The 24,987-nt window shown below is 40.6% G+C and overlaps 3 protein-coding genes across 7 annotated transcripts in view; 2 read left to right on the top strand and 1 right to left on the bottom strand.

The window, feature by feature from the left end:
- clic1 (chloride intracellular channel 1) overlaps window positions 1-1,997 on the top strand; it is a 31,351-nt gene extending 29,354 nt beyond the window's left edge. The window contains exon 6 of the mRNA XM_082186811.1: window positions 24-1,997. Coding sequence (XP_082042937.1) covers window positions 24-185 — 162 coding nt within the window. The 3' untranslated portion in view covers window positions 186-1,997. The remainder of the gene's footprint in view (window positions 1-23) is intronic.
- Window positions 1,383-18,826, bottom strand: LOC309511552 (uncharacterized protein). 2 transcript variants are annotated; one of them, XM_082186837.1, is made up of 3 exons: window positions 18,702-18,826; window positions 14,178-14,300; window positions 1,383-2,824 (listed from the first exon to the last, which is right to left on the bottom strand). In XM_082186837.1, the coding sequence occupies exons 1-3, from the start codon at window positions 18,754-18,756 to the stop codon at window positions 2,610-2,612; spliced, it is 393 nt and encodes a 130-aa protein (XP_082042963.1). In that variant the 5' UTR covers window positions 18,757-18,826; the 3' UTR covers window positions 1,383-2,609. The 2 variants fall into 2 exon arrangements, with proteins under 2 accessions (XP_082042963.1, XP_082042964.1); XM_082186838.1 differs by having other exon boundaries at window positions 14,178-14,264; window positions 18,702-18,818.
- A 5,420-nt stretch (window positions 18,827-24,246) lies between these two features.
- ddah2 (DDAH family member 2, ADMA-independent) overlaps window positions 24,247-24,987 on the top strand; it is a 42,909-nt gene continuing 42,168 nt past the window's right edge. Inside the window, exon 1 of one of the 4 annotated variants that reach the window (XM_082186798.1) lies at window positions 24,247-24,428. The gene's annotated coding sequence lies outside the window, so the exon portion shown is untranslated. The other 3 variants (XM_082186799.1, XM_082186800.1, XM_082186797.1) reach the window with 3 other exon arrangements.

The raw sequence follows: 24,987 nt of genomic DNA, 5'->3' as shown, positions 1-24,987 counted from the left end.
AGCTTCTCTTTTCCTTCCTTTAGGTTGTGTGTCAGAAGTTTCGAGGTTTCTCCATCCCTCGCTCTCTGACATCTCTGTGGCGATACCTGGATGCAGCGTATGCCAGAGAGGAATTTTCTTCCACTTGCCCCAGTGATGAGGAGATACACGTGGCCTACTCCTCTGTTGTGAAGGCGCTCAAATAGAAGGACACACACACACACACGCATTCCCTTTCCAGATTATCCTAGTGTTTCAAATGTTTCCTTTATGTCTCAACCTCCTAAGGTTGTTTGCACCAGTAGGGTTCTGAGGTCTCACTTTTAAACTAAATGTGGTCAAGTTCCTTTCAATAGTGGTTCTTTTTCAGTATTTTCTCATGTTGTGTGGGCAAGTGCTTTGCTAGCAGTTACAAACAGGATATTGCTGCCTCATTGCCCCATTCCCCTGTCCCTCCCTCTCGCTGTCATTATCTGGATTATGTAACATGAGAGCTTTTCACTTACATCTTCTTGAGTCGCATGCATTTCATAAACTGGTTTCCAAGTTGTTTCAAACTGCCCTTACATAGATTGATATGTTACAAAATCATAGAAGTATCCTAAAAGTATTCCTTATAAATCATGTTTTATATGTCCTTCATTATGTGAGATGGACAAACTAAAATATAAGTAATTATTCACTGAAAATCTTTTAAATCAGGTACCATCCCCAAACAACAGTCTTATCTTGTAGTTGTATGTGCAAATCAGAGTCATTAGAACAGTGCTTCGCAAACCTGTCCCTGGGACTCCCCACCACTGCACATTTTGTATGTCTCTCTCACCTAAAACAACTGATTGAACTCATTAGCTCATTAGTAAAGACTGCAAGACTTGAATTGGTTGTGAGGGAAACATCCAAAATGTACAATGGTTTGAGAAGCACTGCACTATGCTTCCATTCAAATATCACTGTCTGTGTGAAGTGTATGCAGGTTTGTTGCTTTCTACAAGAGAAAACCATTAACGGCAGCAGGCAAAAAGTTTGTGGGCATGAATTTGTTTATATTTCAAGGAAATACAAAAGGTATCTACACTCACCGGCCACTTTATTTGGTACACCTTGCTAGTATTTTGTTACAAGGCAGGATGGATCCATGCTTTCATGTTGTTTACGCCAAATTCTGCCCCTACCATCTTTGACAGCAGAAATCGAGACTCGTCAGACCAGACAATGTTTTTCCAATCTTCTATTGTCTAATTTTGGTGAGCCTGTGTGAATTGTAGCCTAAGTTTCCTGTTCTTAGCTGACGGGAGTGGAATGCTGTAGCCCATTTGCTTCAAGGTTCAGAGATGCTCTTCTGCATACTTCGGTTGTAACAAATGGTAATTTGAGTTACTGTTGCCTTTCTTTCAACTTGATTTTATTTATTTTATTTCATCACTTAAATCACCTTTCTTCCCCATTCTGATGCTCAGTTTGAACTTCAGCAGATCATCTTGACCATGTATACATGCCTAAATGCATTGAATTGCTGCCATGTGATTGGTTGATTAGATATTTGCATTAACAATCAGTTGAACAGGTGCACCTAATAAAGTGGGGTGTAAATGGGTGCCTTTTTAGTGTTTAATTTGAGTTTCAGTTTTAAGTTTAGTCATAGGAGTTGATGAAATTTTCTTTCAAGGGACCATCATTAACAGGTTCAATGCTGTTTTATGTTTTAGTCTCGTCTGCCTTCTTTAAGTTGATTCAGTTTTCGAGAGGACCTTAAATATATTTTTTATACTGTATATGTAGTATCTCAGCCCTGCCCTCTTCCTGTGCACTTCTGTTTCCACTTCCTCTTAACCGCTTAATGCTCATTTCTAAACATCTTAATCTGCACTGAAATGGACAACACAACATCAAATATTGGTTAGTGGGGATTTTATTGATTAGATACATTTTACAAGCATACAAGAGCCCCCCCCCCCCCCCCCACACGCTTTCAAAAATTGTTATTCAGCAGATTATAATAAAGATTAAATAAAACATTTGGTGTGGAGTAGATTTTTTTTCTTGATCCTTCATGTTTAGATATTGCCGGTTTAAAAACTTGTGTTAAAATAAAATGTTTACTGAAAGGACAACATATTTAAAATATACAGTATTTAATTCAAAGATTGAAACATTTTTATTTTATTTTTATTAAAAAATATATATTTAAAAAGAACAGAAAACTTATGTTTTGCTCTATAGAAAAGGAACTGGCTCTATAATATGACCTGTTCATATGAAAATCTGTATTTATTTTTCTAGAATTAATAAAAAAAAGTTATTAACTAGTTATTTTACTATTGTTAGTTTTTACAGCAGAAAATAAGGCAAAACAAATTAGCTTAAACTCAGATTAACTTTATATTTAAAAAAAACAAGTTGTGTACTTTTGAAATTGCAGGCACTTCTGTTCAAGCATGGTGCATACTTGGACTTATAGTTTCAGTTGTGTGTGCATTTCAAATTTAAGCTTTATAGATGCTTTTATACAGTTTTTATACAGGTTTATATCGGTTTTATACAGATTAACAAGTCTTGGTATATAATTGTGTTTGTTAATATAAGGCTTTGTTGGTAATGTTGTCAGCACCTGTAAGAATAGACCTCACTCATCCCTGCTGGAGAAAGAGGGCCAGACTGCAGAGGCTCAGTGCTGCTCCTGTCCAGCGGGGGGAGCTGATGGTTGCAGCAGTGTTGCAGAGATCCGTGTCACAGCACTTATTAGTGTAATTGAATTTAAGTCCTGCTGCATGTTTTTCTCCACTCAGGTCACACTGTGATGGCAGGGCACAGCTCCTCTCGTACAGAACAATGCACACTGACCCTGGATGCACACAAACATGACATCTCATTGCTGATGCAGGGGCTGATATATTTTAATATACTTCTGTTGGTTCATTTTAAAAGTACATTCCTTGTATTCATTATAGTTTCAGCACCTATATTTAAAATATGTGATGGTGGAAGTCTGATCCGAGCATTTGCACCAAAGAAAATGAGTCCGATGGTGCACATTAATTGAGAGTAAAGAAAAGAATGAAGTATAGAATGAAGAATAGCCAGGCAATGCACTATTGATAATGCAAAAAAGGCAAAAGGTCATGCAAACATATTTGAGCAAACATGGTTCACAATTCCATCACACATGCTGCGAATTTATGAGCGGAGATACACAGATGTATCCTTCCCTCGCATCCTAAGGGGGTGGAGCTAAGACGTGAGGAAAGGAAGCGAATAAAGGAAACATCTCTGATTACCTAACGTAACCTTGGTTCCCTGAAAGGAGGAAACAAGACATTGCATCATGCTATGGGGTTTCCCCTCCTTTCTTGAATCTACTGAAGCCTTATGAAATCTCACGGTCGAAAATTCGCTCGCCAATGGCGTTCAAGTGTACAAACTAGAGGCGGGTTCCCTGCTCTATAAGGCAGTGCTGGAGGCCATTGCCTCAGAATCTTTGAACTGATGCAGAGCGCAAGTTACAAGAGCAAGTCGCACAAGCATTATATCACTGCAAACACATCACAGAGTAAAGGACGGCGGACTCGCGAGCGTCCTTGATTAACCAGTCACTGCCAGCATTCATGTCAGCGCTTGTTTCCAGAGGCTGCATTAACAGCAGGCATTCGGCACCACAGACAATTGGTGAATGAACAATGTGGGTGACGGCACTATCGCCTAGCAACGTTTATGCCAGAGTATTATTTGACATCACAGTGTGCCGGTGCCGAATAATGCAAACAGCAGCAACGCCGGCACTATCGAATAATGTTGCAAAAAGTGCCAAGCTTGCCCATGCTGTGCGGTTAATGGAGGCGGTCGTGCCGACACCATTATTGTATTGATGTCTTGCGCAGCGGCGATGCCTGTGCTGGTATGAACATAATACAAGCAGGGTTATTCCAATGCTAGCCCGATGAAGAGCAGTGACTGGAGCAATATTAGCAATATAAACTCAGCAGCATGCTTATTGGCTTGTATTGTCTATTTCTCCCATTACCATGTGCAACTGTGCAGGGTAAAAACTTGTTTTACAAATGTATAGCAGTAGTCTTCTCTTCAGCTGTTGCACAACTGTGCTCCATACTTCAAATCTAGAGCGGCTGCAAAAAGCTGCACAAAATCTCTGCATTTTCTCATGTCTCCTGCTTTGTTGGGGGTTATTTCATGTGTTACATGTGCAGCAGCATCTCTTACATGCTCACAGCAATGTGTTTGAATGTTTTGGCAGTAGCAAGTCTCTGTACTTGCTCTGTAGCAGCAGTAGCGTAGCATATATATTCTGCCAAGACCAAATACATACATTAACACTGCCATATCCATTTCCATGCCAATTTCTATTTCTAGCTGGCATGACAGAAATACCTTGTTCTGACATGAAACTCTAGATGGCGCAGGCTGATAGGTCCTTAACTCATTTGATAGCAATCACATCATTATTTTCATAACGCAGCTGATTGGTTGCTTCTTCATCAGTGGCCAATGAGCTGCAGCTCAACATTCAAATACTGGTAGTTTGCGGTTAGCAATCTGCAGTGCACTTTCAGAAACCCTCCACCTTCCCCAGGTCCACCTGTATAGATCTGCTGTATAGAGCTTCATGTATGTTACATTTGCAGCAGTAGCAGCATGTCTTACATGCTCACAGCAATGTAAAAGAGGCAGTCGTGGTGGCACTATTGCTTGTGTCACAGCAGTCCTGAGCTACCGGACCTTGCTGAACACCATGAGGAAATGAGAGTAAAGTGGTGGCAATGCTGGCGCTATGGCTTATATCACAGTAACACTGAGCTACCGGACCTGGTTGAACACCATGACTGAATGCAAGGAAAGCGGCAACAATGTCTGTGCCTTAATGATGTCCAATTTCGCCAGGCGGAGATCACCAAAATTAACATTAAAGAGGTGTGTGAACTCGCAAGTTCGATGTCAGGCACTGTAATTTGCACTGGCCCCCTTCCTGTTTGCAGGATTGATGAGATACTTAGTAGATTGTCCTCACTCAATGGCTGGCTGTCTAAGTGGTGTCCGCAAAATAATATAGAATTCATAGACAATTGGAAAAGTTGTTGGGGCAGACCTGACCTGTTGAAAAGATATGGTATTCATCCCTCCTGGGATGGTGCTGCTCTTCTCTCTAGTAATATGGCACATAGTCTTCGAGCTCAAACATGAATTGGGGCTAAGGTCAGGAAGCAGACAGAATGGCTAAACCTACCGTCTGCTAGCTGTCTCACGTCACTGAGGTCAGTCCCATCACATAGAGACTCTTTCACCTAGATATCATCATATAGAGACTGTGTCTGTTCCCCGAATTAGGAAGTACAAAAAACTCCCAAACCCATTTAAGGGTAATAACTTAATTGATGTTCAACAAATAAAAAATAGATACAATACAGATGAACAAATTATAAAGCTTGGGTTGCTGAATATTCGATCCCTTACATCAAAAGCACCTATTGTTAGTGATATGATTACATATTATAACCTAGATGTGCTGTGTTTGACAGAAACCTGGCTAAAACCAAACAATTACATTACTTCAAATGAGTCCACCCCCCAAGATTACTGTCATAAACATGAACCTCGTCTGAAAGGCAAAGGGGACAGCAAAACGCTGTAATTTATAGTAATATCTTCAGAATTACTAAGAAGTCTAGTTTCAAATATAATTATTTTGAAGTGTTGGTGCTTAATGTAACACTATCTAGTGTAAATGATAAATCACGTTTGAGATTTGTGCTGGCTACTGTATACAAGCCCCCAGGGCACCATACAGACTTTATCAAAGCATTTGCTGACTTTCTATCAGAGTTAGTACTGGCTCCAGATAAAGTCATAATTGTTGGTGATTTTAATATACATGTAGATAACGAAAAAGATGCATTGGGATTGGCATTTAAAGACATTCTGAACTTTATTGGAGTTAGACAATACGTGTCAGGACCTACACATTGTCGTAATCATACTCTAGATCTAATATTATCACATGGAATCAATGTTGATGCCATTGAAATTCTGCAGCAGAGCAATGACATCTCAGATCATTATCTAGTCTCGTGTAAACTTCATTTAGCCAAGGCTGCAAAGCCGACTCCGTGTTACAAATATCACTATCACCTATCACTTCTGCCACTAAAGATTGCTTTATTAATAATCTTCCTGATCAGTTTCATCATCTCAGCATCCCAGATAGCTTAGAAGAACTCGATGTTGTGACAGAAACCTTTAACTTTCTCTTTTCCAGCACGTTAGACACCGTTACTCCGTTGCGCTTAAAGGCACAATATGTATTTTTTTTATTTAAAAATATAAAAAATCACTATATCTATGTTATATATTTTTTAAAGTTGTGTATTTACATTATCCCGACAGTTCCAATTAACTTCTAAATCCAGAGAAATTAATATTTTAATTCGAAGACACGGACCGTGTCTTTATTTCCGTTTTGTCGCCGTCAATGCCGTCATATCCGTGTTGTCTCTGGTTTCCGCTCGTGCTGCCATGGCAACCAGAGCTATGAACCAGAGCCCTCTGATAGTAACCAGACTGACGCGGACAACTGTGTAGTTCGCAATGTCTATTTGCACGCTGTTGTTGTTTCGTTCAAACATTATGGACCATGGCAAGCAGACTTTGGATAAAAAAGGAGAACTAAACCGAGAATCAATATCAGCGCGGTGTTTTCGAGATGTCGAGAGCTCCCATGGACACTATATAAACGAGAGCTCCACGTCCGAGACTTCGACCACTCCTACATGTACTTTATTAAACAGGTGAGCACATTTACATAAAACTAATCAATGTTATATAGCTCAACAATGATAAAATGTTAGAATATGATCTGTATGTTATTCTAATGTTGATCTAGCTAGCTTACTGCTAGTCTCATACAGACAAACTAGCGTTAACACATACATTTCAACACATTCAAATGCAGTTTAGAGTGATAGTGTAATGTTAGACCAAGTGAAAAACAGCGCTGCGTTACCTCTCAAGTTTAATTTGTCTAATAAACTGACCTGTGAGTAGTAATTCTGCGTGTAGTTCGGTAGAATGAAATGTCCATATTCCTTTTATATCCGCGGGACTCGCATCGCGTTTGGAGCTGATACCTGTCTCTTAGCAATCCCGAACTGCTTCATATCACAGTCATGATAAAAGCATCGATGTATTCAGTAATCCATATACATTATTAGATCGGTCGGCTTTACGTTGACGACAAAATCCATAATTCATAGCAAATGTTGCGTCATCAATCTACGCCTTTGTTATTGTAAATAGGTTAGCGACCCCTAGTGGAGAAAAAATCCCATACTGTACGTTTAAAGAAGATTAAAGGAAATAGTCCAACACCGTGGTACACATGAGCACACTCATGCCCTTAGGAGAGCAGCCCAAAAAAATGGAGAGCAACTGGAAGAAAACAAAACTAGAGGTATTTCGCATTTCATGGAAAGAGAGATCGATTGCATACAGAGAGACCTTAAAAGCTGCTAGATCTGCTTATTTTTCAACCCTATTAGAAGAAAATAAACAAAGCCCTAGGTATTTATTTGAAACAGTGGCTAAACTATTGAAAAACTAGATGTACCGCATCGCGGTACAAAATATGACCGCCGCTCAGGCCTGCACTGGCTTTCCACAAAAATAAATGACGTGGAGTAATTTGGCTGTATTGCGTGTTTATGTATATACCTAAAAAAAGTAATAGTATGTGCATGTCTGTCTGTGTGTGTGTGTGTGTGTGTGTGTGTGTGTGTGTGTGTGTGTGTGTGTGTGTGTGTGTGTGTGTGTGTGTGTGTGTGTGTGTGTATGTGTGTGTATTTGTGTATGTGTGTGTCTGTGTGTGTGTGTGTGTGTGTGTGTGTCTGTGCGTGTATGTATGTGTGCGTACATGTGTGCGCGTGTGTGTTTGTGTGTGTGTGTGTGTGTGTGTCTGTGCATGTGGATTTGTATGTGTGTGTATGGGTGTGTGTCTGTGCGTGTGGATGTCAGTGTGTGTGCATGCTTGCGTTTGTTTGTATTCCTGCATGTGTGTGTGTGACAGTATCATCCTAAACCAGCAACCCTTCGCTCAACAGCACCATCTACAGGCCGATGAGTGTACAGTCACTAAATGTTCACATAAATGAATTTATTTTATACCCCCCCATGGATGAAATTCTACAAAACTTAGCAGAGGATACCCCCAGAGGTTGTCAAGTTAATCATACACATGAAATATGGTGCAGTTCTGAACATCTCCACTGAAGATAGGGGCGATTAAAGCAGAATAATATTGCATTTGCATTTTTTATGGGAGGGGCGCAAATCATAAATGAGTGATTATGGGCTAGGTTGATGTGCCATAAAAATTTCTTCATCCTCGGTGCCACGGTTCAGGTAGTTATTTAGGAAAAACTGAATTTTTTTGGGTTTGGGGGGGCCCAGCGCGGGGGGGGGGGGGGGGGGAGTGGCCCCCGGGGACCAAACGAAATTTTTCCGTAGAAGTCTAGTGGGGCTACATGCCCACCAAATTTCATGTTCCCCGGTGTTTCGGTGTCCCTGGTATCGTTGACGAAAAATGTACGGGGGCCCCAGCGCAGGGGGGGGAAGTGGCCCCCGGGGACGAAACGAAATTTTTCCGTAAAAGTCTAGTAGACCAACATACCATAAAAATTTCTTCATCCTCGGTGCCACGGTTCAGGTAGTTATTTAGGAAAAACTGCATTTTTGGGGGTTTGGGGGGGCCCAGCGCGGTGGGGGAGTGGCCCCCGGGGACCAAACGAAATTTTTCCGTAGAAGTGTAGTGGGGCTACATGCCCACCAAATTTCATGTTCCCCGGTGCTTCGGTGTCCCTGGTATCGTTGACGAAAAATTTACGGGGGCCCCAGCGCGGGGAGGGGGGAGTGGCCCCCGGGGACCAAACGAAATTTTTCCGTAAAAGTCTAGTAGACGAACATACCATAAAAATTTCTTCATCCTCGGTGCCACGGTTCAGGTAGTTATTTAGGAAAAACTGCATTTTTTTGGGTTTGGGGGGGCCCAGCGCGGGGGGGGAGTGGCCCCCGGGGACCAAACGAAATTTTTCCGTAGAAGTCTAGTGGGGCTACATGCCCACCAAATTTCATGTTCCCCGGTGTTTCGGTGTCCCTGGTATCGTTGACGAAAAATTTACGGGGGCCCCAGCGCGGGGGGGGAAGTGGCCCCCGCGGACCAAACGAAATTTTTCCGTAAAAGTCTAGTAGACCAACATACCATAAAAATTTCTTCATCCTCGGTGCCACGGTTCAGGTAGTTATTTAGGAAAAACTGCATTTTTTTGGGTTTGGGGGGGCCCAGCACGGGGGGGGAGTGGCCCCCGGGGACCAAACGAAATTTTTCCTTAAAAGTCTAGTGGGGCTACATGCCCACCAAATTTCATGTTCCCCGGTGTTTCGGTGTCCCTGGTATCGTTGACGAAAAATTTAAGGGGGCCCCAGCGCGGGGGGGGAAGTGGCCCCCGGGGACCAAACGAAATTTTTCCGTAAAAGTCTAGTAGACCAACATACCATAAAAATGTCTTCATCCTCGGTGCCACGGTTCAGGTAGTTATTTAGGAAAAACTGCATTTTTTTGGGTTTGGGGGGGCCCAGCGCGGGGGGGGAGTGGCCCCCGGGGACCAAACGAAATTTTTCCTTAGAAGTCTAGTGGGGCTACATGCCCACCAAATTTCATGTTCCCCGGTGTTTCGGTGTCCCTGGTATCGTTGACGAAAAATTTAAGGGGGCCCCAGCGTGGGGGGGGAAGTGGCCCCCGGGGACCAAACGAAATTTTTCCGTAAAAGTCTAGTAGACCAACATACGATAAAAATTTATTCATCCTCGGTGCCACGGTTCAGGTAGTTATTTAGGAAAAACTGCATTTTTTGGGGTTTGGGGGGGCCCAGCGCGGGGGGGGAGTGGCCCCCGGGGACCAAACGAAATTTTTCCTTAGAAGTCTAGTGGGGCTACATGCCCACCAAATTTCATGTTCCCCGGTGTTTCGGTGTCCCTGGTATCGTTGACGAAAAATTTAAGGGGGCCCCAGCGCGGGGGGGGAAGTGGCCCCCAGGGACCAAACGAAATTTTTCCGTAAAAGTCTAGTAGACCAACATACCATAAAAATTTCTTCATCCTCGGTGCCACGGTTCAGGTAGTTATTTAGGAAAAACTGCATTTTTGGGGGTTTGGGGGGGCCCAGCGCGGGGGGGGAGTGGCCCCCAGGGACCAAACGAAATTTTTCCTTAGAAGTCTAGTGGGGCTACATGCCCACCAAATTTCATGTTCCCCGGTGTTTCGGTGTCCCTGGTATCGTTGACGAAAAATTTAAGGGGGCCCCAGCGCGGGGGGGGAAGTGGCCCCCAGGGACCAAACGAAATTTTTCCGTAAAAGTCTAGTAGACCAACATACCATAAAAATTTCTTCATCCTCGGTGCCACGGTTCAGGTAGTTATTTAGGAAAAACTGCATTTTTGGGGGTTTGGGGGGGCCCAGCGCGGGGGGGGAGTGGCCCCCGGGGACCAAACGAAATTTTTCCTTAGAAGTCTAGTGGGGCTACATGCCCACCAAATTTCATGTTCCCCGGTGCTTCGGTGTCCCTGGTATCGTTGACGAAAAATTCAGTAAGGTGACGAAAAAAAAAAAAAAAAAAAACTTTGACAATCCCTATATGACCGGCTAGCTACGCTAGCGGCGGTCATAATAAAGCTTCAAGCCCAGACGTTTCCAAGCAGCACAGCAGTAATGACTTAAAGGAGAACTCCGGTGAATTTTTAAGTTAATCTTGATCGTTTTACCTTTGTGAGTACTGTCTATAGAAAAAAAAACGAACCGGATTGGTGCTTGCAACGCGGAGCTGTTACAGTTAATGCCCAGAGCTCCCATTCAGCTAAAACGGCAGTTATGGGGGCATAAACCTAAAGAGTGTCTTTGTGCCTCTTAACAGACACAAAATACAATTAAAATGTCTGTCCAACATGAACATGGCCCTTACATGACAACAAGATGCGTTTAGCAACTTAGCCATTGTTTAAACTCACCTAAATAGTGTTTTAGACGGCTAGCTGTAGTCTCGCGCTGAAGTCCCGTGGGAACTCAGTTGTAGCCGGAACACGACGCTCCTCCCACCTGCACTATGTGCGCGATTTCCCCCCCCAAACCACTTCAGCGGAAATCCCGCCCTGCAGCCGATTTCATTGGTTTAGGTTACAGTGACGGGTAGGTTTAGGCATAGATATCATATATAAACGCTAGATGTCTTATGGCGCCGTCACTTCCGGCATCACCGTTCGGCCATCTTGTCACAGTGAAGCTGTGAATTAGGGTGAGTGATCAGCATGCACACAAATCCTCTTATCTCGCTGAAATCTTGACGGATTTACAAACGGTTTGGTTTCTTACAAACGTTATTAACGTGGCTATAATTCCGAATGCTTGAACATGCATGTTATAATTATTAATATGTATGCAGTGTATGTATGTAGTGTCATAACTACATCTCTGACGTTTATAACAAACCTAACCGTTTGAAAATCGGTAGAAAATTGACCAAGTTATGGTTATTTAAAAGTATCGCTCACCATTAAACGAGTGAGCGAGCGCCCTGTGATAAGATGGCCGCCACGTGCGGACGTCGACCTCCATTGGCCAGCAGCGCGCATGAGACATCTAGCCTTTATATATGATATCTATGGGTTTAGGGATCTGGGTGTTTGGTGTAGGCAATCTGTAATTGACATGACCAATGAAAACCTTAGAATCAGCTGCAGGGCGGGATTTCCGCTGAAGTGGTTTAAAAAAATAAAAAAATTTCCGGCTACAACTGAGTTCCCACGGGACTTCAGCGCGAGACTACGGCTAGCCGTCTAAAACACTATTTAGGTGAGTTTAAACAATGGCTAAGTTGCTAAACGCATCTCGTTGTCATGTAAGGGCCCTGTTCATGTTGGACAGACATTTTAATTGTATTTTGTGTCTGTTAAGAGGCACAAAGACACTCTTTAGGTTTATGCCCCCATAACTGCTGTTTTAGCTGAATGGGAGCTTTGGGCATTAACTGTAACAGCTCCGCGTTGCAAGCACCAATCCGGTTCGTTTTTTTTTTCTATAGACAGTACTCACAAAGGTAAAACGATCAAGATTAACTTAAAAATTCACCGGAGTTCTCCTTTAATGAACTTCTTTACTTACAAGATTGATAATATCAGGGAGGAAATTATAACTATGCAACCGTCTACTACTGTATTGCATCAGGCAGTGCATTGTAGTCTCCTTGAGGAAAAATGTGATTCATTCATTGCTATAGGAGAGGAAGAATGGCCTAGTATACACATAACTTGATCCTACAGAATTAGTCAATTACAGGCCAATCTCGAATCTAACTTTTTTGTCAAAGATACTAGAAAACGCAGTATTCTCACAACTATGTTCCTTTTTAGAAAGAAATGACATCTGCGAGGATTTCCAGTCAGGATTTAGACCATATCATAGTACTGAGACAGCTCTCATTAGAGTCACAAATGATTTGCTCTTATCATGCGATCGTGGTTGTATCTCACTATTAGTGTTACTCGATCTTAGTGCTGCATTTGATACTATCGACCGCAACATCCTTTTAAATAGATTCAAAAATTATGTTGGCATTAGTGGAATTGCATTAGCATGGTTTAAATCATACTTATCTGACCGTTATCAGTTTGTAACAGTAAATGAAGAGATGTCTTATTGATCAAAAGTTCAGTATGGCATACCACAAGGCTCAGTACCGTTGCTGTTCACTCTGTACATGCTACCCTTAGGAGATATTATTAGGAAGCATGGCATTAGTTTTCACTGTTATGCTGATGATACTCAGCTCTATATTTCTTCATGCCCTGACGAAACTTACCAATTCACAAAATTAACGGAATGCATAGCTGATATAAAAACTGAATGACTAGTAATTTCCTAATACTTAATTCTGAAAAAACAGAGATTATAATTATTGGACAAAAAACGTCCTCACGTAATAACCTAGAATACTGTCTAACACTTGATGGCTGCTCTGTCAAGTCTTCTTCGTCGGTTAGGAACCTGGGTGTGCTCTTTGATACCAATCTTTCATTTGAAAGTCACGTGTCTAGTATCTGTAAAACGGCATTTTTCCATCTTAAAAATATATCTAAATTACGTCATATGCTCTCAATGACAAATGCGGAACAATTAGTTAATGCGTTCATGACATCAAGGCTAGATTATTGTAATGCTATTATGGGTGGTTGCCTTGCTCGCCTAATAAATAAACTACAGCTGGTCCAAAATGCAGCAGCCTAGAGTTCTTACCAGAACCAGGAAGTATGACCATATTAGCCCGGTTCTGTCAACACTGCACTGGCTCCCTATTAAACATCGAATGCATTTTAAAATATTGCTGATTACTTACAAAGCACTAAATGGTTTAGCTCCCCAGTAATTGAGGGAGCTCTTAATGCATTATAGTCCTTATAGTCCACTTTTAATATTTGCATGTGATACTAAACTGCACATCCTTGCGCACTGTTGCACTTGTGTATACATCTTATATTTGTAAATATATTGTATTTCTTTAATTTTTTTAAGGAAAATGTGTACATTACATTATATGTCAGTTTATGTAATATGTCTGGTCTGTATTCTGTGTCAATTTTGCTGCTGCAAAATAGTTTTTGCAAGATAGTTTTTCTATTCTATTCTAATCTATTCTATTCTATTCTACGTACGGGCCCACTTTGAGCACTGTGTGTAAATATATATGATAAATTTGTGAGCTTCATGCCATTGAATCTTGAAAAGTTGCGTTTCATTTGATAGTCAAATGTCTGGCATGCAAAACTAAACTAAACTCAGTGTCAAAATAGGTCAAGACCGCTTATTAGGGAACACCCTATTACTCACTCACATATGCAGAACACTCCTTAAAAACATTAAAGTCCTTAAAGTCCTCTAAATCATACTCTGAGAAAACCTTCACAACTATTTTCCCACACCACACACAAGATACTGTACATACATCAACCAATCAGTCTCACAGTAGCACATTCAGTAGCACATTCACACAGACCATGCTGATACATATTCATCTGATTCATATTTTTGTTACATTGGTTAATAAATCATATAGTACAGTGACTGTCTAATCAGTAGTTGGTTCAGTTGACCTTTGACTCCTACAGCAGTGCTGGCAAGACATCGCTGGCCCACGGGACATTCCTGGGGGAACATCAGACAGTCCACTGGAGAGATTGCTGGAAACACACACGTGTAGCATGTCAAGGAAATCACTGAAAGAGAGAGGGAGTGTGTCACGGTTTGAGGTACTAGTTGAAGTGAGGACTCAATGATGCAGAGGAATATGGGCTTTATTTATCCATTGAATTGGCTCTATCACTCTCTCTCCTCTCCACCTATAGCTGTTGTGTGGTGAGTGCACTGGCGCCGTTGTACTGTGGCTGCCGTTGCATCATCCAAGTGGATGCTGCCACTTGTGGTGGTTGAGGAGAGACCCCGACATGATCGTAAAGCGCTTTGGGTGTACAGTAGTACATATGAAAGTGCTATATAAATGCCTCATTCATTCATTCATTCATTCATTAATATAAAAGTAAAACAAACAGAAACCTAAACTAACCCGTGTGGGAAAACACTACAGGCTTGTCTGGGAAGGCAGACTTATGACATGACTGACTAGGCAGGAAACAAACACAGCAGGAATGATCAGACAGGCAGGGTAACAACAGCATGCTACGATGTGCGACATGGGTGTGTAGTGGCCATGGGTCTGGTCAGCCTTCAGGTAGGGAACAAGGTCTCTGGCAACATCTTCGGACATGACAGGTAATTCAGGAACCGACAGACTTGATGCTATAGAGGAAGCCTTCCTTCTCTTTCTCTGCCTACGTTGGCGGGACGATGGCGTGGAGATAGCTGATTCTAGGGGAACAGCAGCGTTCCCAGCCATCTCAAGGAAAGCAGCAGCATAAACAGCCACCTCTGGGGACGCTGCAGCTTCTTCAGCCACCACAGGGGGCACTGAAGCGTCTTCGACTGGCACTGGGGGTTCACTGAGTCCTCTTCTGGGCCAGATTGTTCTGTCACGGGTTGAGGTAATGGTTGATTGAAGTGAGGACTCAAGGATGCAGAGGAATAGGGGCTTTATTAATATAAAAGGAAAGTGTCAAGAGGCACACACGACACCATCCACATCAATGGAATGGCTGTTGAGCGTGTCTCCAGTTTCAAGTTCCTGGGGACCCACATCTCGGCGGACATGACCTGGACAACCAACACCTCCAGCCTGGTCAAGAAGGCTCACCAGCGCCTTTTCTTCCTGAGGACACTGAGGAAGAATCAGCTTTCCTCCACTATCCTGGTGAACTTCTATCGCTGTGCAATAGAAAGCATCCTGACCAACTGTGCTACAGTGTGGTATGGGAGCTGTTCTGTTGCAGAGCGCAAGGCACTGCAGCGGGTGGTGAAAACCGCCCAGCGCATCACTGGGACTCCACTACCTGCCATCGAGCACATCCAGAGGAAACGCTGTCTGCATCGAGCTCGCAGCATCCTTAAGGACTCCTCTCACCCAGCCCACAGACTGTTTTCTCTCCTGCCCTCCGGCAGGCGTTTCAGGTGCCTCCGGACCAGGACCAGCAGACTAAAGAACAGTTTTTTCCCCAGAGCTGTCTCTTTATTAAACTCTAACCCTCATTGATCCCACTCCCCTCATATACTGATTGACTCTCCTCTCCCTCCTCACACCTGCCTCCATTTTGTTATTTGCAATACTATAATGTTCATTTGCACTGCTGACTGTTATTACAGAAACAACTGTTTACATATGCATCTTGCACTACTACCTTGACTGGAATATGCTCAATTTGCACTGCCGACTGTTTATTTACAGTACCGACTGTTTACATATACATTTGCAATACCGTACTTTAACTGTAATATGCAATTACTTCCACTGCACTTTCACTCGGATAGCTTCTGTCCAAACTTTATTTGCACTACTTTAAATCCATTGTTATACTGCTCATTTTAGCCTAACTTATACATATATCTATTAGTAAAATTCTGTTTATAGTAATAGCCATCTGTATATTATGCTCACATTCTGTTTATAGTAACACCCATCTGTATATATATATTCATAGTACATATCTATCTGTAAAATTCTGTTTATAGTAATAGCCATCTGTATATTATGCTCACATTCTGTTTATAGTAACACCCATCTGTATATATATTCAGTACATATCTATCTGTAAAAATACTGTTTATAGTAATAGCCATCTGTATATTAGCCATCTGTATATACATCTGTATATTATATTCAGTACATATCTAGCTGTAAATTCTGTTCACAGTAATAGTTATCTGTATATTATATTCATAGGACAAATCTATCTGTAAATTTTTGTTTATAATAGTATTCAACTCTATATTTATTCAGTACATATCCATGTTCTGCACTTATGGAACCACTGTATATCCTGCACTTGCTGCTATTGCACTTCTGGTTAGACCTAAACTGCATTTCGTTGCCTTGTACCTGTACTTGTGTAATGACAATAAAGTTGAATCTAATCTAATCTAATCTAATCTAATAAAAGTAAAACAAAAGAAGAAACTGAACACACTACAGGCTAGACTTGACTAGGCAGGCAGACTCATGACATGACTGACTAGGCTGGAATACGGTGGCCGAGAGATCTCAACGTGCTGCAACTGAAGAAAACACATGCAAATAGAAAAACACCCGCAAATTAAGAAAACATCTTCATCAGTTTCACAATACATGCGTACTCCAAATACTCACAACACAACCAAAATACAGAAACACACTGCAAAAGTTCACAACACAACCAAATACAGAAACGCCCTGCAAATGGCACAGACCACAACGGAAATGTTTCCAGGGGACTACAAGAGACGAACTCGGCTTATTGCTCGTGAGCATCCCTATGTCCTACTCTCTTCAAAGGGCAGACCGCAGAGCCCTTGAAGTGTGGACTTTGGAGTGAGCAGGGCACTTGTGTGCCATTATTTTGCCATTTGGAACACACTTGATGAAGGGAGTAACGAAAGACAACGTAATTTCCTATTTATTTTCACCTGGGATGTTCCCATGACAACGCAGCATGGTGTCCATCAGCTGAATAGCTGTTATTACCAGAAATATTTTATTATTGCTGTTGACATAAATGTTGCAAATAAATGAACATTTTACACAAAAAAAGTTTTTAAAATATGCGTTATATATCTGTGTGTGAGTGTCTCAACTTGCCGTCTCATATTTGGACCCTGCATTACCAAAAATTTCTTATGAAACTTATTTAAACATAACATGACAAAATGTGTACAATGTAACTGATGTACAGATTAATATATTTCCCTCATGTTCTTTTTCTCTATATTTTCTATTTATTTATTTTAGTTTTCTCATTAGTATTCCGATGACATTGAAAATAGTAATACATTTGTATATCGTATACAAAGTTGTATGTCATAAACATGTCATCTCTGTATGTTTTGGAAAATTTAAATAATAATAATAGAATAAAGTAGACTTTGAGCTGTAGGCATGTCAGACCAAAACATTTCCGTTGTGGTCTGTGCTATTTTCAGCGCGTTTCTGTATTTGGTTGTGTTGTGAACTCTTGCAACGCATTTCTGTATTTGGTTGTTTTGAGAACTTTTTCAGCGTATTTCTGTATTTGGTTGTGTTGTGAGTATTTGGAGCACACATGTGTTGTGAAACTGATGAAGATGTTTTCTCAATTTGCGGGTGTTTTTCAATTGGCATGTGTTTTCTTCAGTTGCAGTGTTGAGCTCTCTCGGCCACCGTACAGGAAACATACGCAACAGGAATCATTAGACAGGCAGGGAACAACAGCATACAACAACAACAACGTGGCCCAGGACAGCAAACACAAGGGGAATAAATAGGACAACATTCTCAACATCCTGCAATTCCTCTTTAGGCAAATCAGGAACATCGCAAAATACTTATGTAGTTAGGAAAACAGTCCTATTAGTCCAATTAGTCTGTATTTTATTCATTAGACCCTGAACGGCAAAAACTTAGTGATGTTTTGTATACTCTAAAGTCTACACACCCCTTTTAAATCAGATGGTATTTATGTAAAAAATAAAATAAAAATAATCATATCAGAACTTATGATGATGTAATGTCACTGAAAACCAAAGCGACATGCACATTTCAGATAAAAATAATAAATAAATACCAAGTCAAGATGTTCCAAGCTGATGTTCCTATCTAAACAGACTGGGTAATAAAATCAAAAGGTGCTTCAGCTAAGTATTAGTTCAGGAGTGTGCACACTTGTGAGGCGGTTAGTTATTCCAAATCTTTCAGCTTGGAACATCTTGACGCGGAAAGACTTTAATTTTTCTATTTTCTCTGAAATGTGTCACTTTGGATTTAAATACATTGCATAGGTTGTCATTTTTATATTAAACATGCAAAAGTTCTGATATGATTTTTCTTTGTTTCATGGATATGTAGACTGCCAAGATCTTACCTTCGCAGGTCAAGATCTATATTCAACTTCACCACTACACCAACCAGCACATCTTCAGTATGGGTGACAGAAAATTTCAGTATCTTTATCTTCTTTGGTTAAAAGGATAATAAAGCTCCATTTTTACATGCACCTTACCAGCTAAAGGCAGACAGCTGACGGTGATGAAGAACAATCCTTTAAGTTTCATCATGATGGTGTGTCTCCCTCTGCTCAGCTTTAGCTACTGAAGTCAGCAGAGTGAATCTTTCCTACTCTTCCAGCTCAATCACATCAGCAGTTTGCCTTTCCTAATTCCTGGCATACAACATTGATGATGAAGTCAGCAGGTAATCTAAATGACTCCCTCTATGAAACTACTAAATCTTTTGGTTTGCTGCACTCCACCCTGATGTGATTTGAACACTTCAAAACTGAACTGAAGAGCCTTGGAAAACACAGAATGTCTGTCTTTTTAGGGCAGGCAAATAAAATATTTCTATAATTGTTATAATTAGGTGGCACTACTGCTAGTATAGTTTTAAAAGTTGTGTGTGTGAGAGAGAGTACAATGGTGCTGAAAAAATGTACAGCCTGTTTGCTCCAAATTATAGGCATGCAGAGCAGCAGGGAAATCAAATTACAGCAATCTTGTGACACAAGCGTGACAGTCACGATAAACGGTTTACTAGTGATTATGCCACAGACACACACAAACACACTAATGCAAATCTCAGACACACCATGAGCATATTTTATAATAGTGTGTTTACCACCTATACTGGAATGAGACTGCTCACTCATGCATTGAATCAATAATGCACATGCATGTGGAGTGGAAGAGGATATGAATGTATCGCTTATGTGACTGTTTGGCATTTTAGAATGAGAAAGAGGGATGGACAGATGGCCTGTTCTTTAATCCTGTCTGTCCTCTGCTAGTCTCTGTCCCTCTTTTTGTCTCAATCTCTTGCTCCATCCCCCTGTAGTCACATATGTTTAGTTTCATTGTGTTTTGGTTTGGTTCTGTTCTGTTCCTGTTCACTGTGATTGTAAGTTGACCTAGTTTCCTAGTGTGTGCAACTTTGTTTCCATTTAGTTAGCGATTAGTTTTACTTGCGTTTCATTTAGCTCCCTTTGTTTGCCATGTGTATTTAAGCCCTTAGTTCCCTTGGTTCTATGTTCAGTCTTTCTTATGCTGGATGTGGATATGTTTTGTTTCTCCTATGTGTTAGATTTGTGTTTAAAAACTGTGTGCTTGTATTCTCCATTACTGTGCGCTTCATTACAGCCACACACCTGTTACACATGTAGCGTGTATGGTTGTCTGTTCCAAATATCAGTGGTCTCTTGCCTATTGGCTAATCATAGCCATGCTGCTATCTAATTATTAAATCTGAAGTCATGTGTCACAGACAGTTTCCGGTGTAATGGATCAATCTGGGATCATGCTAACAGAGGACATGCACAGGCATGCAGATAATTTTACCTGACTGTCCAGCAGATGTTAGATGGCTACAGATTCGTCACATCCATGGAGCATAGACTAAGAAATATTAGACCACTATGATTTCTCGGTTTCTGTTCCTGCATATTTGACACCGTTTAAAGAAAGTTTAACATGCTCTCCTGTCGTGTTCACAAACCACGGCCACTTTAACATGGGACAATTTTTTTAAACTTGTCAGCGCATTTTGGTAAAAAAAAATTTGCAACACTATCATAGGCATATATCTGTCTGTAGTTTACTGTCATGTTCTAATCATAAATGAAAACATATTGATTTCAGATACTCCCTTTCATAATTTAACCATGGTTTTATTATAGTAAAAGTGTATTAACTATATTTTTTGTGATTGATTACCATTTGTACACAGTTTTACTACAAATACCATAAGCAAAACCATGGTTAATTTGTGGTTTCCATGGTTTACCTATAGTACCATATTTTCTGGTTTTATTCACAGTAAAAATCATGGGCTGTTGTGATCACAATGGATAACCACAAACAAGGAGAAGATGATGTATATGATGTATATGAAAAACATTTGAGCTTTTATTTGACAAACCTATCATAAAAAGTTGTCAAAATTAAATCCGGCTCGAGACAAGGGGTAAACAGAAATGAAGACTGTTGTTGACATGGAGTCAAGAAAAAAAAAAAGGACACCCACACTGAGGAGAAGAGGCTGCTTAAATAGAGAGGGAAACCTGCACGCCAGTGTTCCCAATCATGCATTAGTCAGCCAATCACCTGTGAATAACACAGACAGACACACTCAAAAAGAAAAGAAAACATATAGGAAATGACTGACAGGGACGTCACACCCTCCCCCACAAGATAGAAACCCCAAAGGCTGTTACAAAATGACCAAAATCAACCTACATACAAAATACGGCCATAGAAACACAACATTAGCATTATTCTAAACACTATCACTTTCCTTCAACACAGATCTATCACCTTTATTCAACCCGGGCCCTGGGAAATAAAAAATAATGACAGATAAAGCAACAAAAACCGAGAATACCACCGCAGCTTTTAAGATACAAGAGCACGGGACAGTGCATTCGCCAAAATATTAACCGATCCCTTTATGTAATAGATGTCCAAGTAGATCTGCATGCTGTACAGCTGAAACATTGCATTATTTTCTGTTATCACTGTAAAGCTGCTTTGAAACAATCTGTACTATAGTACTATATATACTGTGTGTATGTACATGGAGAACATGACTGTAAAATAAAGTACTACTTATATTACCAGTGAAAATAATTCATGGTGTAATCTGGCCTTTGTTCCTTGATCAACTCAGCTTGAGACATGGATATGACTATGACCTTGGATTACATTTGTTAATAAACTGCGTTTGGATTTTCACTCTGTCTGCTGAATGCTGTCTCACCACCACAACCAAATCATTACAGAAGACTTCCTCATGGATCCAGCAGTTGAATTAGTCCTGGATATGCGTCAAGGTAACCGCACACTCGAAGAACACGTACACATTTTCCTTGACATTGCAAATGCTTCTGATCTACCGGACTGTGCTCTCATAGACTTTTTGGGGCAGTCATGGCCTAGTGGTTAGGGAGTTGGACTGGTAACCCAAAGGTTGCTGGTTCGATTCCAGAACCGGTGGGAAATGACTGAGGTGCCCTTGAGCAAGGCACCTAACCCCTAATCGCTCCCCGGGCGCCACACAAAGGCTGCCCGCTGCTCTGGGTGTGTGTATCCACGTTTGCAGTGTGTGTGTTAACTACTCACTACTCTGCTCCTAATGTGTGTGCATTAACTTGGATGGGTTAAATGCAGAGGTCAAATTCCAAGTATGGGTTACCATACTTGGCCGTCACTTTCACTTTCACTTTCACTTTCTGTCACGGACTTAACCCGTTTCTCAAGGATAAGTTAATTCAACTGCTGGATCCATGATGATGAAATCTTCTGTAATGTTGTGGTGATGAGACAGCATTCAGCAGACAGAGTGAAAATCCAAACCAGTTTATTAACAAATGTAATCCAAGGTCATAGTCCATACCAGGCAGAGGGTCAAGCACATGTAAACAGTCTGAAATACAAATACAATTCACAGAGGAAGACAGGAACAAGAAATCCAAAACACAGGAAAAGATAAATCTACAGAAACCAGGAACTGCTCAAAATACTGACAGTGCACAACCCAAACAAGACTTCCATCTGATTCTTCTTCTTCTTCTTTCTTTTTATTGGCGGGTGGCAACCGGCATTTAATGTGCATATCCACCACCTACTGTGCTGGAGTGTGGGCCAGAAATGTAAGCATCTTATCACGATAGATAAAAAAAAAATATATTATACAACCCCTACTTTACCTTCTTTCTACCTTTATAATAACTTCACTGATCAATTAAATCCTTTTCATTAAACCAGTTTCTCTCAAAAAGTTAAACAAAGCTCCCATTATCTGCCCTCCAATTTTAAAAAGATTTTTAAGGTTCAACATATTTTCCCCAAATTTCAGTAATTCCTCTTTTAATTTTATCCTTTGATTTTCATATTTGACACATTCACTAATCACATGTTCAGCTGATTCCTCTCCCCTTCCACAATCACACAAACCTGTAGGGTGCTCGTGCTTTTTCAATAAATACATCGTTTTATTTAATCCATTATGTCATAATCTCAACCTCGAAATAATGCTACTTTCTCTAGCACATCGATATATAGATTTCCTTTTCCCTACTTCTTGCATAATATTGTATAAATGTCGCCCTTTCTTCCCTTCATCCCATTGTCTCTGCCATGTCTTCATAATATTTTCCTTTATTTTTACTTTAACTTCAGCTTTACTTTGTAATTCTATCGAGTTTCAAAGCTTGCTTAGCCAACATATCTGCTGTCTCATTTCCCTCAATCCCCCTATGAGCCGGAATCCACAAAAATCTAACCGCCGCATTAATATGTTGCAGTCTATATACAATCTCATATATTTCGTACACAATATCAAGTCTACTATTAGATGATAACGACTGAAGAGACATTAATGATGATAAACTATCAGAACAAATTAAAACCTTGGTAATTTTGTTTTCCTCTACCCACTGTAATACCCTTAAAATAGCTAACATTTCCACAGTAAATACTGTCAAATGATCAGAGGTTCTTTACTTCCATCTGATTGAAGGCAAAAGGCATTAAAATAGACAGGGTGATGATCAAATGAAACAAGACACAGCTGAAACAGATAAACTAATAATGAGCAGAGGATTCTGGGAAATTAAGTCCAGGAATAACAGAGTCTATGGAAACGGTGAGGGACTAGGCTGCCATCAGTTGGCACATGATGGCACCTGCAGCTGACAGATGTAACAGTGCCTTTATGATTGAAATTGATATGATAAAGTGACCTGCATTGAAACATGTTTTGTGTATTAACTCATATTCATCTGCTAAAACCAAAGCCACAACCACAGTGAACACGTTTCACTCAACAATATCCCTGATGGCACACGATAGCATCACGGAGACGTCTATTTGATGTGCGTGTTTACATCTGCAATACGTCTATAGGACATTTCCTGTCAGATGTCAAATAGACGTTTAGAAAATGTCTTTGTTTATGATTTAGAATGTATGTAAAACTGACATCTTAAAGACATCTATCAAATGCTAGTGAACAGCAGATGCTCCCAGATTAAGTGATTTTTAACAGACATCTTGCAGACGTATGTGCTTTGGCTTGGCAGTATGTTTTTAAACTGCTCCAGAACAACAACATCAAAAAGGCTCTTGTACGACTAAACAGATGATGCATTAGCCTACACACCAATGCGTAAAACACAATTTATGTGTTTGAGTGCGATGTTTACTCAACCTAAAATTTCTGTACACTTTTAGAACCGCACTTTTAACTTAATTCAGCCAGGATAAAAATTAATCTGGTTTCCAGGTCTATATTTCAACAAAAATATGCCTATTTACAAATGTAATCACAAATAAATCAGAAGTTTCGTACCGGGGATCCGACCCCCTACAGCCTACCACATTCTCACAAAATCCTGGGAAACATGTCCCCATAGGAACACAACAAATCTATGACATGTAGACCTACATTTCACAAATAATCTGTTATTTGATGAGACTAGAGGTCACAGCTGAGCTTGAGTCCCGACCTACATATTAAAAGAGTGGATTAGCGAACAGCTGAAGTTAACAGAACAAAACCTAGGGCTGGTTGTTGTCATAGCTCAAAATTCACTGAACATTGTTTAGTCCGGATGAGTTCTTATACAAATTTTTATTTTTTTTTTCATAAAAAAAAAGAAGAATGTTTAGTCTAGCTACACGCTGGAAATGAGGAAATAGGGAGCATTGGAGGTGTGACACTGTAAACAACCGGACGGGTAAGTGGAAAATACTGAAACATGTTTTTCATGCGGATCAGAGTTAGGCAAATTTAAAGAACTTCTGTCTTTGTCTCAGAGGTAGGCATTTCGCTCCCCTAGGTTATCGGGTATGTGTTTCCTGTTTAAGTCATTATTTAGTAAATCCCCCTTATAGTCACGCAGGAGAAAAAAGATTCCAGCAGGATGGATTGAGGGGGAAGGGAACTAGTGAACGTTAAGTGAACGGTATGGTGTTTGTGTATGGCCGAGTTCGAGTCGATCAAAACAATTTAGCGCTTTATGCTGAGAGGAAACTGAGTTAACGTGTTTAATCGTATCACAAGGTAGGATAATTTGTTTTACGATTTGTCGTAACGTTAATTCATCAGGGCGTCAACTTTGGCAGCCAAGACACTGTTGAACAATCTGTGGAACCTCAAACTTGAACCGTTTTGTGTATCAGCGGTGACTTTACAAATACATTTCATTGAATCTTTTCGGGAAAGTCATCTAAAGTGGAATGAATTTATCTTTAACTGACTGGCTTTTGTCTTTTTTTATTTTATTTAATTTTTGT

This window comes from Leuciscus leuciscus, assembly GCF_965113295.1.
Source record: "Leuciscus leuciscus genome assembly, chromosome: 12".
NCBI classification, from domain to species: Eukaryota; Metazoa; Chordata; class Actinopteri; order Cypriniformes; family Leuciscidae; genus Leuciscus; species Leuciscus leuciscus.
This window is presented reverse-complemented; position numbering and strand designations above follow the sequence as displayed.